General features: G+C 34.8%; 1 protein-coding gene across 1 annotated transcript; it reads right to left on the bottom strand.

Moving 5' to 3' along the window:
• Positions 1–7,161: 7,161 nt before the first annotated feature.
• On the bottom strand, positions 7,162–11,864 carry LOC129874077 (30S ribosomal protein S21, chloroplastic). The gene is made up of 2 exons (XM_055949302.1): positions 11,356–11,864; positions 7,162–7,494 (listed from the first exon to the last, which is right to left on the bottom strand). Exons 1-2 carry the CDS (start codon positions 11,799–11,801, stop codon positions 7,383–7,385), a joined length of 558 nt encoding a protein of 185 aa, XP_055805277.1. The 5' UTR covers positions 11,802–11,864; the 3' UTR covers positions 7,162–7,382.
• Positions 11,865–19,124: the final 7,260 nt, after the last annotated feature.

Raw genomic sequence — 19,124 nt, forward strand, 5'->3', positions numbered from 1 at the left:
GAAAGTAACCGATGCTTTGATCATTCGATTGAATTGAGTCGTTAATGTCAGCCTGTACTATTAGATCTGTCGCTTATTTGAAGAAAATAATGAGGTGTTATTTTTTTAATTGGTTTAAGATAAAAACAAAAATCTGTTAATCCAAAATGTCCAAGACTCTCTTTCCCACGTGGCGGGCCTAGAGAGAAAGAGAATGGGTAAGTGGGCCCCTTAATTATAGAGAAAAATGAACAATCTTGAGTCGCCAATTATTGAATTGATTTATTTGCCTTTTGACTCAGATCTGGACGTGGATAATATGTTGGTCGGTTTCCATAATTATATTGTCTACAAAAATCATGAGTATATATTTAGTAGGTTTTATTGACGACCACAAAATTTAATTTATTTTTGTTTGTTAGAAAAGAGAAAACAATTTGATGTTATCCAAGTCAGTTTAAGGAGAAGATATACTTGTATATTACATAGTCGTAAATTAAATAAAAAGATGTCTATCCAAATTCGTTGGAAAAGAAAAGATTATGTATATCCAAATAATAATGGTGATTTTTAATTGATAAGGAACTCTCTTAGCTTGCCACATAAAGTCATTTTACATTTTTCAATAATTAAAATCAAATGCCCCTGCCCCCCTACCACCTACACCTTCCTGAAATTTCTAACGGTTTCATGGTGATGGTGGAACTTAGGAGCCATAAAAATTAAATCGATTGAAAGAATTATTATTAAGTTAGTGGGTTAATAAATTTTTAATGATTTTGTAAAAAAAAAATCGGGTTATTGGTTCAATATTGATTTTTTAATATTGGGTTGTTAGGTAACCAATACCCATTAAGGCATATTAATTTATTACTTTACCCCTACATAAATATTAAATATTAATATTAATACTTTATTGGTTATTGTCTTTGCCCTTTAGCCTTCAATTCACATTATTATCTTAGTTCTTTTATTTGTGTTGCACTTGTATAGTTCTTTTCATGTGAGTTACTACTGAATCTATTTTATGAGTATTCTGTAAAGTTATGTTATTGTTTTGTCACGTCAAATTATTGGAGAAGACATATAATTGTTTTATGAGCATTTTCTTATTGGTTAAACCGAAAATCGAAGCGTCAAAGATCAAAACTGAAAATCGATAAAAATATCTTATTGATTTGAAACTTCTCACTATATAGTTAATTATATACTGTACAGATATATAAATTGTTGAATCCTCTTTTTTAACACAAGGACACTCTTAATGTAGTGTCAAAGGTTGTATAAAGATTGCTTTACGTGACAAGTTCAAATTCTAAATGTGACATTAACTTGCACTTTTTTGCATGTTACTTGTTAGAATTCCTGGTTCCAACACGGCAACAAAACAATATTCCTATCATAAATGAGGGTGCTAAGACACAATGTGATAGTCCTTTCATTGGTTTTCTAATGTCTTTCACCATGTTGAACAACGACAGGAAACAAGCATTCTTCTGTCAAATTCATAGTCAGTTTCGATGTTCCATTTTTTAGGAATCAGTATGATCATATTTGCTTGTGTTACGTACAGAAAGGGCACAGAATAATGTTCATAAACCCAATTGAATAACGTATTGGGAAGATGGCTCAGCAGTAAACAAGAGAGAAGTCATACCTTTCAACCTCATCAAGTTCATGATTGTTCTACCGTTGTTAAAACACCACAATAGTAAGGAATCTGGATCTTTGTTACTCTCTTACGCTACCTGAAGCCTGCTTCTTTCTTATTATAGATTGAACGGATCAAATCATACTTATATTGACTGGTGGGAGTATTCCAATCACAAGAAAACATAGACACATCCCTGTTGAACCCAATCTCCACCACTGAAATATGCGCAGAAAAACAAAACTTCGTGTGGGCAAGATCCTTATGTTATCCAAATCAATATGGTGAGAGGATGAAATAATTATCTACCTTAGAAATATTATGCGGATTCATTTGATAAAATAGGAGCTGTGACTTAGTAGTTAGTTAGAAAGTTGTTAGTTTGTTATAACTAAGAGGTTAGTTGTAACTAATTAGTAGTTAGAGAATTGATAAAATATCTAGGACATAGTATATATGGACACTTTAGGAAGTCTACTGATACACTTTCAATATTCTTCAATACAAAAGATGCCCTAATCTCTCTCTTCATTCTTCTTCCTCTGTAAGTCTCCTTCACTTTGGTTCATTACTGTCTTCATCATGGTATCAGAGCGGAAGGCCATAGATATGGTCTAGATCGAGCTACGTGAAAGTCGAAACTGTCGAAACCAGTGAAGAGAAACAATGGCGGAGGATCTGGACAACGAGCTGCCGGAGAAGCTAAGTCACAATCATCAACTGTATCTGAGTGCATCAGACACGTCCGGAGTGGTGTTGGTGTCTATTCAGTTAACGGGACCTGAAAACTATTCGGTTTGGAGTGGCTCGATGCGAATCGCCATACTAGGACGCAACAAGCTCGGATTCATCAATGGAACATGTAAGAAGGCTAATTTTGGTCTGAATTTGACAGATCTGTGGGAGCGATGCAACGCCATAGTTCTGTCATGGATAATGAATTGTGTGTCAAAAGAGTTGTTAAGTGGAATTGTGTATTCTTCTGATGCGAGTTCTGTGTGGAATGATCTGAAAGAGCATTTTGACAAGGTGGATGGATCGAGGATTTTTCAGTTGCACAGAGAAATTGCAACCACAACTCAAGGTACGAGCAGCATTTCTGAATATTTTACAAAGCTGCGATTACTGTGGGCTGAGTTTGATAGCTTAGCCCCCTTTCCTAGATGCAATTGCGAGAAATCGCGCGATTTCGAGGAGTTTATGAAGAGACAAAAATTGTTGCAATTTTTAATGGGACTGAATGAGTCATATGAATAATCTCGAGGCCAGATTTTGATGTTGGTTCCACTGCCATCCATTAACCAAGCCTACTCTATGATGATTGAACGAGAGAGTCAAAAGGTTATGGTCAATGCGACTGGATCATCCATGAATGGAGAAATAACAGCTCTCATGACAAGTCGAGGAGGAAATTTCAGTAGATTCAAGAAGAATATGGATGTGCAATGTGATTATTGCAAGTTGAAAGGTAATCTAAAAATAGATTGCTACAAATTGCATGGTTATCCTCCAGATTACAAGTTTAAAAGGAAACCAAATGGTGTCAATCCTATTCACGCACGTGATGGAGATCCTAGAAACAATGGCTACCAGGTAAGAAGAGAAGAGCCTAAAGGAAGAGTGTATAATGTGAAGGAGGAAGCTTCTAAGATTCCTGAAGGTATTAGAGGCACGAAACCTGATATTGAAGCTTACAGAGGAGTGGCTCTGCCTCAGGGCAATTGCAATCAGTTAATGAGATTATTAGAGGATCCTTATCGCTACAATCGATTGATACAATTTTTGGACAAGGAACAGCAAGGAGAAACATCTTCAGCAAGCATGGGCAAGCTATCAAATGCAGAATCTCATAACATGGAAGGTAACATTATTGCATCCAATGTGACTGTACATGAGGAATCAGATACTATTTCAGCATGTTCTGTAAAAGATAAAAGGGAGGAATGGATAGTAGACAGCGGAGCTACGAATCATATGACATCTAATAAAGAGCTCTTACAAGAAGAGCATACTGTTATTACTGATAAACAGGTGCATCTACCTAATGGTGAGGTAGTAAATGTGACTCACACTGGAAATTGCAAAATCATTGATGGCCACACTATAAGCAATGTGTTGTATATACCTGACTTTAGATATAATCTTTTATCAATCGCCAAGATTACCAGGGAGTTATGTTGTTCAGTCAATTTCTTTCCTGAATTTTGTATATTCCAGGACCTCTCAAGTGGGAAGGTGTTGGAGATTGGTAGGGAGAAGGAAGGCCTTTATTTGCTGAAGCACAAAATAAAAGGAGCACAAGACAAGAAGCAGTTGATGAGAGGATTGATAGCTATAAAAAATGCAGTAGATATTATGTTGTGGCACAGAAGAATGGGTCATGCTTCTGTTGGTGCAATGCAGAAACTTCTGGATATTGATCATGGTCATTGCAAACAAGCTTTAGACAAATGTGAATTGTGTCCTCTTGCTAAACACACTAGAATGGCTTTTCCTGTTAGTGAAACTAAATCCTCTGCTGTTTTTGATTTGTTGCATTTGGATGTATGGGGTCCTTTTCATGTTCAAATTGTTGATGGTTATAGATTGTTTTTGACTATTGTTGATGATCATTCACGTATGACTTGGATATATTTTCTCAAACTTAAAAGTGATGTTGTATTAGTCCTTCGAAACTTTATACAGCTGATCCAGACTCAATTCAATAAGACCATTAAGGTGTTCAGGTCAGACAATGGATCTGAGTTTGTCAATTCAGAATATGTGCAATTATTTCTGGCCAATGGTATAGTACATCAAAAAAGTTGTGTCTACACCCCTCAACAGAATGGAGTTGTTGAGCGAAAGCATAGATACATTTTGGAGTTGGCAAGAGCAATCAGATTTCAAGGGGCTTTTCCTTTGAAGTTTTGGGGGCATTATGTATTAGGGCTGTTTACATGATGAACAGATTACCCTCAGTTGCCTTAAAAGGTAAAACACCCTTTGAAATATTTCATGGTCACAGATGCTCCCTTGATCATCTCAAAACTATGGGCTGCTTATGCTATGCCAAGAAACTGCCTTCAGGTGATAAATTTGATTCAAGAGCTGTGCCTGCAGTACACATGGGATACTCTTCTGTGACTAAGGGCTATGTGTTGTACAGCCTGGTGACTCATTCCTTTTTCATATCCAAAGATGTACTTTTCAAAGAGGACATTTTTCCTTTCCGGACCACTGTACACACTGGTCCAATCTTTCTCAATACTTCTACAGATCCCTTCATATATGAGCCTCTTGCTACTTTCTCTGATGAGGTAATTCCTAATCCTGTCTCACTAAATAATTCTCCTACCAATGGTGTTCCTGTTAGTGCAGTTCCTACTGCTCCTGCTCCTGAACCTCCCATTGAAGTACCAACTGTTCGAACATCTTCCAGACAAAGAAAACAACCCTCTTGGATGACAGATTATGTTTCCAACAGTGTTGCAACATCAACTCCATATCCCTTTTCTCATGTGCTAAGTCATGCCAACCTCTCCCCTTCTTATCAGCAGTACCTCACTGCTTTTTCTTGCACTACAGAACCCAAATCATATCATGAAGCCTGTTCAGATCCACATTGGATCCAAGCTATGAAAGAAGAGATTCAGGCTCTTCAAGATAATCATACTTGGCAATTGGTTCCATTACCTCCAGGTAAATATCCTATTGGTTGCAGATGGGTTTACAACGTCAAATTCAGAGCTGATGGTCACATTGAAAGATACAAGGCAAGATTAGTTGCAAAAGGCTATAATCAAAGAGAGGGCCTTGACTACTTAGATACCTTTTCTCCTGTTGTGAAAATTGTTACAGTGAGGAGTGTACTCTCTATGGCTGCTGCTTCTGCCTGGCACATTCATCAAATGGATGTGTATAATGCTTTCTTACAGGGTGATTTGCATGATGAGGTGTACATGTCCCTACCTGAGGGATTTTCTATCCAGGGGGAGTCACAAGGCTTAGTATGTAGGCTAGTTAAATCCCTATATGGTCTTAAACAAGCTAGCAGACAATGGAATGTAAAACTCACTGATGCACTACTTACCTTTGGTTTTCTATAAAGTGGCCTAGATCATTCATTGTTTATTAAGAGAAAACATGGAAAGATTGTGGTGATTCTGGTATATGTTGATGATATGCTGATAGCTGAAAATGACCTGGAACTAATTGAGCAAACCAAGAAAGCACTGCATGCTAAGTTCAAGATCAAAGACCTTGGAATTCTGAAGTATTTCCTGGGAATTGAATTCTGCAGATCAGTGAAAGGAATATTGATGAACCAAAGGAAGTATGCCTTGGAAATGATTGAGGAAGTGGGTCTAACTGGAGCCAAACCATCATGGACACCACTGGATGCCAATGTTAAATTGACAACAACAGAAATGGATGAGGCAACAGGGGCAACAGATGATCCAATATTGGAGGACATAAGATCATATCAAAGATTAATTGAAAGATTATTATATCTGACACTAACTAGGCCAGATATTTGCTTTGCTGTTCAAACCTTAAGTCAATTTTTGCAGAAGCCAAAAAGGTCTCATATGGATGCAGCATTGAAGATAGTAAGATACATAAAAAGGAATCCAGCCATGGGAATATTGATGAATAGCAGAAATGAGAACAAGCTGACAGGGTACTGTGATGCTGACTGGGCATCATGCCCAAATACTAGAAGATCAGTCACAGATTTCTTGATCAAACATGGTGAATCCTTGATTTCTTGGAAGTCAAAGAAGCAAACAACAGTTTCAAGAAGCTCAGCAGAGTCGGAGTACAGAAGCATGGCTTCCACTGTCTCGGAAATAATGTGGATTGTTGGATTATATAAAGAATTAGGTGAAGAATTGGAGATGCCAGTGGAACTTTTTTGTGATAGTAAAGCTGCACTACAGATAGCAGCAAATCCAGTATATCATGAGAGAACAAAACACATAGAAATAGACTGTCATTTTATTAGAGAGAAGATTCAAAAGGGACTGATCAAGCCTCTGTTCTTGGGTACACATGAGCAACAGACAGATATAATGACAAAAGGGCTACACAGATCACAACATGAATATCTTGTTTCCAAGCTGGGGGTACTAGATATTTTTGTACCTGCCAGCTTGAGGGGGGGTGATAAAATATGAGCTGTGACTTAGTAGTTAGTTAGAAAGTTGTTAGTTTGTTATAACTAAGAGGTTAGTTGTAACTAATTAGTAGTTAGAGAATTGATAAAATATCTAGGACATAGTATATATGGACACTTTAGGAAGTCTACTGATACACTTTCAATATTCTTCAATACAAAAGATGCCCTAATCTCTCTCTTCATTCTTCTTCCTCTGTAAGTCTCCTTCACTTTGGTTCATTACTGTCTTCATCATCATTATCTCACTCTTCCAGTCTGAAGACTGTTAATTACACAATAAACATTGCCAACTTTGTTAATTGGCAATGTAATACTCTAAAACGTTTGTTTTTCTCTCCTGTCAACTAGTACTTTTGAGAGATCAGACATATGAAACAGTAAAAAAGCTCGTACACTTTTAAACAGGCTTAAAGATTACATTTTTACGAGTATATAGATACAGTACAAGGTATCAGGTAATGCAGTTGGAAAAATCATCTCAGTGAAAATAAATCCCAAAGAAAATTACATGAATAGAATTCTCTCCAAAGTGGGAAATACACCACTTTCTACAGAAGGACCAAAAAAAATAGAAAAGAAACTACAATAAAATCAAAAGGCAACACCTCCATCAGGAAGTTCCCAGTTATCTTCCCCATCGTCATCCCTCTTGTTCTTAGTTGTCTCTTGCTTATCCTCTGAGAAATTTCTTGGTGGGCCACGTCTGTTCCAATAGAAGGGCCATAAGAATGATAGAAAAATATATAAATCGGCAATTCAAACTGGATGATGTAAATTTTGCGGGTAAGTTATTTATCAAAAAAAATAATCATTAGTTTGATCATGATCACAATTCATAAAAATACCTTCTAAACCATAAAACTAAAAATGGTTGATATGAAGGGTTGATGGATCAGAGTCTCATTTTAAATCACTAGCTTGACAAAGCTCACCAATTCGACATTTTGTAAATGACAAAATTAACACCCAAGAATGCAAAAGCCAATGCATAAAAGATGCATAGTCTGTACATCTTTTCTCTATGAAACTTGAAAGTTGTTGTCCAGAACCAGTCTTTTGAAGCTAACACATGCAATCACAATTTAGGTATAACCAGGGGTTAGTAGAATTCACTTCTACTGCCACAAACATGATATTAAGGCCTTCTAATTTGACTGGCGATACCAAAGTGAAGCTTTAAAACTGCAGAGACTTTTAGGTTCCCTTTATAGTTATGACATAAGAGACTTCGTGTGAAGCCCAATGACGAAGGGCGAGCTGATGAGGGCAGATCAAAGAGTAGATGGCAGGCTTCTAGGCTTGCAAGTTCCTGAATAATGGGTGAGCATGACACCTTAACCAAATCCATAGAAAAGTGACAGAGCACAAGTTCACATGGTATGCACACTGTTGAACTCAATGATGGCATAGCCCAAGAAACAAATTCGTGAGTTTTGTGGGGCCAAAGAAGACAATATATGTCAATGGTTTTGGGTCGTGACATTTCGATTGACCACAAGACAACTTAATGATCAGAATTGTGACCCCAATAGAGGAAATAAGTACTAGGGGTGGGTCTTCGGTTCTTTCGAAATTACAGTCCGGTTCTTCGTTAGTGTGTACCGAATACCGAACCAATTTGATCGGTTCAGTTTGGTTTTTTCTAATTCGGTTCTTCGGTATGAACCTGATTAATAGGAGGCTATTTTTCTTGTAAAATGGGCTATTTTTAAATTTAAAATGGGTTTATATTTTCAATTAAATGGCCTATTTATGTTTTTTTTTCCATTAAAAATTGTACCATAAAGTTACAAAGGCAGCTGCCTCAAAGCAAACCAATATTGCTATTTGCCAAAAACTCAGCTAGCTCGCTAGTTTACGTGTAATGCAGCCACACAGCAGCACGAAAAGAGAACCAACACAACAGCAACAGTTGGTTTGAGCATCAAATCATGGTTTTATTTAAATTGTTAAATGAATTTGAGATCTTGAAACTTGTAATGAAGTAGTATTAATTTAGAAGTATTTTAAATGGGGATGTCTTATAATGCTAAGTGTCATATAAATTGGAGCAAAAGAACTAAATCTGATATGATTTAACAACCTGCAAGTCACAGGAAACCAATTGATGTGTGACATCTGCAATGAGTTTCTTTCTGGAATACTACAGCCCTAGGAAAAACACGGACAATATCTGTATACTTCTCTACAACATAATGAAGAAACCTATTGTTTGATGATCCAATTACCAGTAATCGAAGTGAGAACATCAACTAGGAGGATGAACCACAAAGAAGAAGATAGCTATATCAGGGCAATTTCGAGATAGAAGCTAAGAAGAAAAGAAGCAGAAGAAAAGAGAGAGAAAAGAGAATTATCATATATCATTGAATGAATCAGCAAGTGTCTTACATCTCTATTTATATAATTGTAATTGAAGCTAGAACTACAAATTACCAACAACTAACAGAGTAACTGCCCTAACCAACAATGAACAGTAATAATGGTTTTTGTGACTAATGAACAGTATTAACTACTTTTCAATATTCCTTCACTGTTTCCACCTTCATTCCGATTCATCCATCATTATCTAATCATTTGAGCATCAAATCATGGTTTTAGCAAGAGTTGGTTTGAGCATCAAATCATGGTTTTATTGAAAATTTTGATTCTTACCGAGAACCAAACCAAATCCCAGAGTTTAGAAAAAATACAATCAAAGAACTATAGTTCGATTTGGACTGATTTTTCGATTTTTAGTATTTAGGGTGATTAAAGACATGTATGATGGAACCAAGATCCGAGTGAGGACAGTGGGTGGAGACTCAAAGCACTTTCCAGTCCTGATGAGGTTGCATCAGGGATCATATCTTAGTCCGTAACTATTTGTCTTAGTGAGGGATCAACTGATGTGGCATATCCAAAGGGTGATGCCATGGTGTAAGTTATTTGCAGATAACATAGTTTTGATTGACAAGACTCGTGACAGAGTTAATAGGGGTGAAGATTTGAAGACAAACCTTGATATTTAAAGGGGTCAGGTTGAGCATGACTAGGACATACTACTTGGAGTTCAAGTTCACGAGGCAGAAGTAAAAGTGAGGATTGATCAGTGTTATCAAAGGCGAAAAGCGTAAAAAAGCTCTAAGGTCCATTAGGCCTTTAAGCGCAGAGTGCAAATAAAGTGTAGGCTTTAATGAAAAAAGGCATAAAGGGAGATAAAGATACAAATATATATATATTTAGTCCAAGACCAATAATTATAAACATGAATGACAAATATTTGACCAAAGAAATTGAAAAAAAAGGTATGATAAAGTGAAATATCAATTGTTTAATGTCACTTCTTCAAAAGAGGCTCATTGGCAAGGAAAAGTTTGCCTTAGAACCGTGATGACCACACTGAAGCGCACATAAAGCGAAGCGAAGCGCTAAACACGTTTTGAGCCTCGCTTCAGGGCTTAAGCACGCCTTTGACAACACTAGAATTGATATACAAGTCATCTTCGAGAGAGTAAGTTTTGAGTATCTTGGATCTATAATCCAAGAAAATGGGGAGATCGGCAATAATGTCAAACACCGTATTAGAGTGGGGTGGATGAAAAGGAACCTCACCTCCAGTATCTTGTGTGATAAAAATGTTCCACGAAAAAACTTAAAAGTAAATTTTATAAAGTGGTTGCCAAATCCATTATGTTGTACAGAGTGGAGTGCTGGTCAGTCAAGGATTCGCACGTGCAGAAAAAGAAAGTAGTGAAAATGAGGATGTTGAGATGGATGTGTGAATATACTAGTAGAGATAGATTTAGGAATGAAGATATTCAGAACAAGGTGGGAGCTACCCTCGTGCTGAATAAGATGAGGGAGGTAGGGGTTAGATGGTTCGGACATGTAAATTGTAGATGCATAGACCAGTGAGAAGGTGCAAAAGGTTGGCTATCACAGGTATGAGGAGAGGTGATTAGACACGATATGATACACTTAAAGCTTATCGAGGAAATGATCTTAAATAGGAGGATATGAAGGTTGAGGATTAGGATAGAAGATTAATAAGTAGTCGAGCATTGTCGTAGTGTTATGTGTTGTTGCTATTGTTCTCTTCTCCATTATGTTTCAACATGACTAGTACTACTTCACCATATATCTTCCTTTGCATACTTGTTTTTTTTATGTTTTACTCGAACCGAGGATTTATCGAAAACAACTTTCCTTCACAAAATAGGGATAAGACTGTATAGATACCACCATTCCATATGGGATAACACTGGGTATGTTGTTATTTCCTATTGGTGTTTGTGCCTATCCCTAATAAGTAGAAGGGTTTAATACAAACCACCCGAACTAGATTGGAAATGAAACTAGTTGATTGATTTGAATTTGTACCAACTTCATATTCCAATAGCCAAAAGGACTAATCCTACTTTTAACTTACTTACCATTCTAGCAAATACCCATCATTGACATAAAAAGATACTGAAGATTTGTCGACAGTTTAAACAGAGTAGGAAACCAAATAAAAAATAGCACAAAGGTACCAAATATAGACTAAAACGCAAAACTGATATGAGGGTATTAAGAGAACCACCTTCGACGATTGCGACGAGCAGCATCACGTGTCCTGCGCTTCTTCTCGTCTTGCGCGTTCTCGAAATATCTTCTACGCTTGCATTCCTGGATGACCCCAGCTCTCATGACCTCCCTCCTAAACCGGCCGAGAAGCTTCTCTTCCGGTTCATTATCACCCACAATAACCTGAACGTTATAAGCCGATCTGAAGTAAAGGGTGTTCGCATAAGCAAGTGAAGGGCAAACTATGGCCGAAACATCGCAATCAGAAGACGATAATGGTAATATTGGGTATTTGTGATTGTCGTTGGATGAAACGACCATTGACAAAGAATCATTGTTGGGTCTTGAAGAAGAGAGAGAATCAGCGGCGGAAAGAGGGAATTGAAGGGTTGGAGCTTTGGGGGTTGGGGGTTTCGAAGGGTTGAAGAAGGAGAAGAGATTGGCTATGGATGAGACAGCCATTTGGGAAATTGGAATGAGGTTGTGGCACTGAGCAACTGTTTCCTTTTGGATAAAATGACACTCCTCTTGTATTAAGGGCTTGTTTGGATGGTTGTTAAATACTTGTATTGTATCCTCTTTTTTTTTTTAATTTTCCACCCGATATTCGGAGCCGCATTGGAGCTCCGACTAAATCTAGATCATGCACTGTAGGGCTCATTCGGGGATCATGCTCCAAACAAGATTTTCTCCATATACATGGCTCGAACTGGAAACTTTTGATTAATGGTGAAATAGTCCTATCACTGCACCACAATTCATATTGTAATTAAAATTATATAGCTATAAATAATAAATATTTTTTACATAAAATATATTTAGATAATTTTTTCTTTTTTCTCTTCGCAATATGCCGCTTTTATTTTTCTTTTTTTGGTCTAAAAGATCAAACTTATATTAAAACTTTAAGATAGTACAAGGGATTTGTTGGTGCCATTACAGGAATACATCATATTATCCACCACTTGGTGTATTCTAAAGTTCGAGCTACATGGATTGTGGCTCGTGCTACAAGGATTACAGAAGTGGTGATTACAAAAACTATCTTGTGTGTTAGAGTTGTAGGGTGGAGGATTACAAAAGTGTCGGTTACAAAAACTTGATGCAAGAAGCTTGTTATCTAAAATAGTCTTGTCCATGGTTCGAGTAGTTGGGACTCCTCCCTGATCAGCGCGTAGTGTTTTCGTCACAAAAAAAGGTGGTTGTTGAAATATTCATATCCCGTTGTTGTCTAGAGTTAAGCCAAAACTTGCAAGCTGATCTGCTATCGCATTTTGCTCCCTGTACACATGTTCTACTACTGATTTATGCATTAGGTTCAGGAGGTACCTTATTTCAAAGGTAAATATGATATTTTCCTTCTTTGTAATCTAAATATAGGTTTATCTATCTATACTACATTAAAAGCACGAACGTTCTTAAAAAAGTTGATTAAATTTTTTGCCATTCAATAAAAAACTTTTCTTTAAATAAAATTATTTTTTTACCATTTTTCTTCAATTATTATTATTATTATTATTATTATTATTATTATTATTATTATATGGGAAGAAATCTAAATTATAGGAAGATAATTAAATATTTATTTTTAATAGTCTATTTTTAATATCAGGAGAATTATCATCTTCCCTTTTAAGTGAAGAACTCATTAGATGTATAATTTGTTTATGTAATAATTGTTTTGATGGAAAACTAAGTCATACCTCATAAAAATAAAATAATTACAGACAAATATCTCTTTACAATTCATATCCCCCTCCCCAAAGCATGCGATTCGCGATCAAGATATTGTCGCAGTATCAACATACTGACATGGGGTATCATTGAGCTTGCTTCAGTCCTTAATGATACCACCATAATATGTCTATATATTATCATGGTATCATTGATATCTACTTCAATTCTTCAGGTACATCTCCATGAAACTATCATATACTGGCATGATATCATTACGGATCGTTTTATACAAATATTGAATGATACTATATACTGTGATGGTATCATAAAGATTTTTCCTAGGTCATTCGATATTACATGAATGATACTGTCAAAGTATATTCGTATATTATCGTGATATTAAAAATACTTAATGAGGAACTTTTAAAATCATCAATGATACTATAACAATAAATTGATACCTTATCACTATCATATAGGATTGGATTCTTTTTTTTAAGAAATAAAAATAAAACAATTAAGAGAAAATTATTAAAATTACAAACTTATTTATTAAACTAATTAATAAATATATTCTTTATGATACTCCATCGATATGTTGATATCATATCGGTATCATATAGGACTAAACTTAATCCTCTGTGATACTCTATCGGTATATTGATACCCTATCGATATAATGTCAGTGCGTGAATTTAAAAATAATTAAAGGGGTACAAGAGTAATTAGTTTGTCACGCCCCGGGAGGGTATTCTAGACGTGGCCGACACTCGAAGACCATTGCTGGTCCCCAAGCGAACCACTTGATCCAATCACACATCTATTCATATCAATCAATCAGCGGAAAGTTTAAAATAAAGAAATAATTTAGTGGGCAACTCAAATCATCAATCTAACTCAAATAATGAAGGCCATTGGCCAACAAATCAAACTCCAATCTATGTCGTTAAATAGTTTGACAAGAATAATTCAAGAAATAAAATACTCAATCGACCTATCACTATCTAGTCTATGAAGCCTCTATCACTACTATCTAATTGGTGCCAATGACAGGTTTATGGCTACCTCAAATTAGAATGAAAAGACTAACTCGATGCAAGAATAACTTAAGCGGTATCCTCCGAATGTAGGGGAGGACTCACCAATAAGCTGGGTGTGAACAGATCATCAACGGTGCGCCTATTGATGATCTCTTAAATATGTCTTTGCATCATAAAATGATGGAGGTCCAAATGGACGTCGGTACGTGGAATGTACGAGTATGTAATATGGCAGAATGAAACAATACCTATTCAAATATCTCAAGTCATAAGGATAAGAGATACTCAATCAAGGAGTCATAAATCTAAAGTAGGAATACGGTTTAGACAGAGACTGCTTATATACAATCCAATCCAATCACATACAATCCAATTCAATTTAATCACATACCATCCAATCCAATCCAATCATATACAATTCAATCCAATCCAATCATATACAATCCGATCCAATCCAATCATATACAATTCGATCCAATCCAATCGTATACAATCTGATCCAATCCAATCGCATATAATCCGATCCAATCCAATCATGTACAATCCAATTCAATCCATTAATTTACAATTCAATCGCATACCATCCAATCCAAACCAATCATATTCAATCCAATCCAATCTTGTACAATCCAATTCAATCCTATCCAATCGTTTACAATCCAATCACATACCATCCAATCCAATCATATACAATCAACTCAACAATAAAGTCAAATGACTCAATTCAATAGATATGCAAATTAGAATTTAGCAATAATTTACAAATCAACTCAATCAGATGCAATCTCAATCAAACCAATCATATCAAGCACAATTCACTCAATTGGGAGTTTCTCTAACCGATAACTATCACCATATGAGCAAGCAATAGTACAACAAGCCGACATTGTTGCCACGTCCATTCATATCCTGCCAGGATAAGAACGAATCAACAAATCATGAATCCATAACCAATCAAGTCCTATCATGTTAGGACAGTAATTTAGGAAACATCCAATTTTAATGGTCCAATCCTCTCCTACGTTTGGCGACGTAGTTATTGGTATGGGTATGGACTATACTCTTACCTAATTCGGTGCTCGATATTCCTCCCAAGACTCAATATGCTCATATCTATCAAGTGAGTAAAATATTCAAAATACTCATTTAATCTCTTAAGACTTATTTTCAAATCAACTCATTTAGTCTCATTGGACTCTTTTCAAAACTCATTCAATCTGGTCTCGTTGGACCTTCATTCACAATCAGCTCATCTCAATCATCAAACTCTTCTTTTTGAATTTGATACCATCTCAACTCAATGAATGCAGAAAATATTAGATGCGTTTAAAACATAATTTTAACTCCTCAACTCAAACTCAAAATAGACATTTTAATGTAAAAATACTCAACTCGTTTATACTCAAAATATTCATGTTCAAAAATGATAATTTAGAGACTTCTCAAACTCAACTCATACGTAAACTCTTTTTAAATCAAAGATGAAGTAATCATTCTTTAACCTCAAAATAGTGTATAAATAGTTTATGCCAAAATGTTCACAAATCATTTATTTAAAACTCCTTCTCAAATAATAATTTATACTCATATGACTCCAATCAAATCAAATTATGCAAATCACATATCATGTAGTCACATTAGACCCCAATCCATTTTACCTCAAACATCGTCATCAACATACATCTTCATCAATCATTCTACATATGTTAAATAACCATCATTCACATCATCATCAAACATAATCATTCACATCATTATCAAACATCTTGCTCCAAAATTCTTATTTAATTATATATTCCATTTATAGAAATAAAAGTGACATTCTAGCTCTACCAATATTTCATTTCTTTTTATGCCATTCACATTCATAACTATCCAATTCATTCTTTTCATTCCAATCAATACATATACACACAAAACCATCAATCTCAACCTCGAGATAATTATGACAAAAAGAAGTCTCATCTTGGGTTCACGTGAATGAATACATGAATCCATACTCCCAACAAAACTCAACTCAAGGACACCATCAATACATATTAATTTATATACAAGAATTCATTGTTGTCAATATGTAACTACGGTTTGTGAAATAAATATGAAAGATAATTATTCAAGAATTTAAGTCATGAAAATCATCAATCAATTACTAGTATACAAAAATATTCCAGAGTTCAGGAAAATTTCAAGAAAACCTTCATAGAAGGTTTAAGTCTTTCACCATCTTCATCCAACACATCTATGGGGCATATGGAAGAACTCAATCCATATTTTAGGTTAGCCTTACATACCTTAGAGTAGATTTTGAAGAAACCTTATTGTTAGGTCTTCAATGGGAAGCTTGAATCTTTGAATTTTGAGGGCAAATCTTGTTGGAGATGATTTGAGAGAGAAGAGGGTGAAGGTTAGGGTTCTTTGGAGGGGCAAAACACTGAAAATATCATCCCAAAATATGAACAAGTTGTGTATATATATTTAGGAAAAATGTCCAAATTGCTCTTCATCAAAAATCTGGAAAAATGGGCTAAAACCCTACTGGCGCTATAGTGGCGCGCCGCGCCATTGCAGCGCCAAGCCTAAAATTTTTGAAATCTGGAAAATGGACTTAAAAATCTGCAAGTGCAATAGTGGCGCATCGCGCCAAGGGCCAAACTACTGAGGCTGGTTTCGGGCGCTATAGTGGCGTCGGGCGCCACTGGAGCGCCAGGCCTAAAATTCCTGCAGTGATAGTCTATAGTAAAATGGTCATAACTTTTGACTTCGAACTCCAAAAAATACAATCTTGGTGGCGTTGGAAATAAGACTCAAATATCTTTAATTTGATAGGTCATGGGACACATAACTCTTAGTATACTGAAAGTTATGGTCGTTTGAAGTTGACCCTTATACAAACTCATTCGGAAACTTAATCGATAGAAACTCCTTAGACTTGGTTTGGTGTTAGAGATCCCTTATGATCCTTAAACACATCTAATATACTTCAAATATTTAGAAATTGATCCTAACTCATATATGAAACTATAAGTCATCGAGTTCGATCCTACACGCACAAGAAGAACGGCTCGAGTTTTGGCGGAAAAAAAATCCGGGGTGTTACAAGTTTGGGCCGAATGGGTATAGAAAGAAATTATTTTAGGGTGAGATATGGGATGGTAAATAATTTGTTTAAAGGATCTATTTTATGTAGTTTTTCCTTATTTTTATACAGAACTATTTATTTACCTTTAAGAATTCCTTTAGAATTAGGCTCCCTTTAACTAAATAAATTATTTACGTTATGTGATCTCTTTATTTAGGCTTTAGACCATTCTTCCAAAATTGTCATGAAGGGGTGGGGTGGGGGTGGGGAGATTAGATTTAGGTTTAGAATTCTTTTACTAATTAAAATTTGATAGTATTTATGATTAAAGAGATAAATTTGTTTGTGATTTGAGATAAGTTTTCTAAAATTTTAGTATCTATGATTGAAAAGCTAAATTTGCCTGTAATTTGAGGTAAGTTTTCTATAATTTTAGTCTATTCTTGATTGATAATTATAAATGATTGTATATTCTTGATTGATATTTTGTTAATTGAGAAATTTTCTTTGTGTTTTTTGTAATATTGTCTCATATACGATCAATAATTCGAAATTGACTTATCTATAATTTTGTACAAATTATTTGGATATTCATTTTGTCACAAAAGAATGATTGAGTCAATTGTAGGTCAAACCAATTTTGAGATAATTGTTCACAATTTGTAACTGCATTGTGTGGTGCAATTTTGATGATTTGTTGGTTGAAAGAGAGAAAACACACGTCCAAAATATTCATATTAAACTAGTAGCATATATAAATACGGAAACGAAAGATAAATAATACTAGAATATTCAAGCAATTTTTTTGAATGAATACTTACAAAGATTACATATAAAACATCGTAATTAAAATAACTTGTAGTACTATTTCACGTTTAATACATTAATAAAAACACATAATGTACACAATCTCAAAACAAAATCGACAAACTAAAGATTTTAAAGATATTCAAACTACAAATTAAATGTTATTTCCCCTCGTATATCTTCTTGTCTTCTCACTCAGATTTTATGTCACATGCATTCAACCTAGTTATTCTGTTGAATTAGTGTCAAATCATACTAAATCTTCATACAAAATCGTAATTTATTTCAAAAGTTACAATATGTCATTTGCTATTTGAAAAGAAAATGTCATTTTTTAGCTATTTTTTAAATGGATATGATGTAAAAATTTCAATACTTAATGAAAACTGATATTAGAAAATCAAACTCAAAGCTCGAATGTTCATCAGTAATTCCACTCTCAAATCAAATATGAAATACACCTTTCAACTTCAAACAACAATCACCAAACAGAGTTTCAACAATAATTGATTTCAAATTTCACAAAATTCTAATCATAATTTCGAATAAAAATAAATCTAACAACTTAAGTAATTCAAATGTCAGACAACCTGTCATTATTTGTGACTCGTAGGAATTGGAATCGCATTAGTGATGAATTTAACTTTTTTCTTTAGCCTCTCAAAGCTATTTTTTCAATTTTAATTTTTTTTTTCGTATTTGATAAAGTTATGATACTGTTTAAAGAAAATGATAATTGAATTAAAACTTAGAGCCCCTTTGGATTGATTTATAAGTTGCTTATAAGCTGTTTTCAGTTTTTTTGAGTGTTTGACTGACCAATTTAAAATCATTTTGTGTTTAAAATAAGCTCAAAAAAATAATTGAATCTGTTTGACTTAGTTTATTTTAAGCAGCTTATAAACTATTTAAAATAAGTTAAGGCAAATAGACACTTAAAATCAAAATTTTCAGTAATTGACTTAAATTTCTACAAGATGAAAAATATGATCAAATTAGCAATTATTTAAAAATATTAGTGCTCTCACATGGTCAAGGTTAGGGGTGTACATGAACCGGATTGGTTCCGATTTTTTACAAATCAAACCAAACCATTTGTGTCGGGTTATTAAATCTATAAACCAAACCAAACCAATAAAAGTCAGGTTTTTCGATATCAATTTTTCTCGAGTTTTTTGGTTT

Source organism: Solanum dulcamara, chromosome 11 (assembly GCF_947179165.1).
Source record: "Solanum dulcamara chromosome 11, daSolDulc1.2, whole genome shotgun sequence".
Classification (NCBI taxonomy): domain Eukaryota; kingdom Viridiplantae; phylum Streptophyta; class Magnoliopsida; order Solanales; family Solanaceae; genus Solanum; species Solanum dulcamara.

What these genes read in the sequence shown, in the direction of transcription:
- LOC129874077 (XM_055949302.1), bottom strand. Translation starts at nt 11,801, where the DNA reads ATGGCTGTCTCATCCATAGCCAATCTCTTCTCCTTCTTCAACCCTTCG. An exon ending in GCTCGTCGCAATCGTCGAAG is followed by an intron (nt 7,495 to 11,355) that starts GTGGTTCTCTTA and finishes CTATTGGAACAG; the next exon opens with ACGTGGCCCACCAAGAAATT.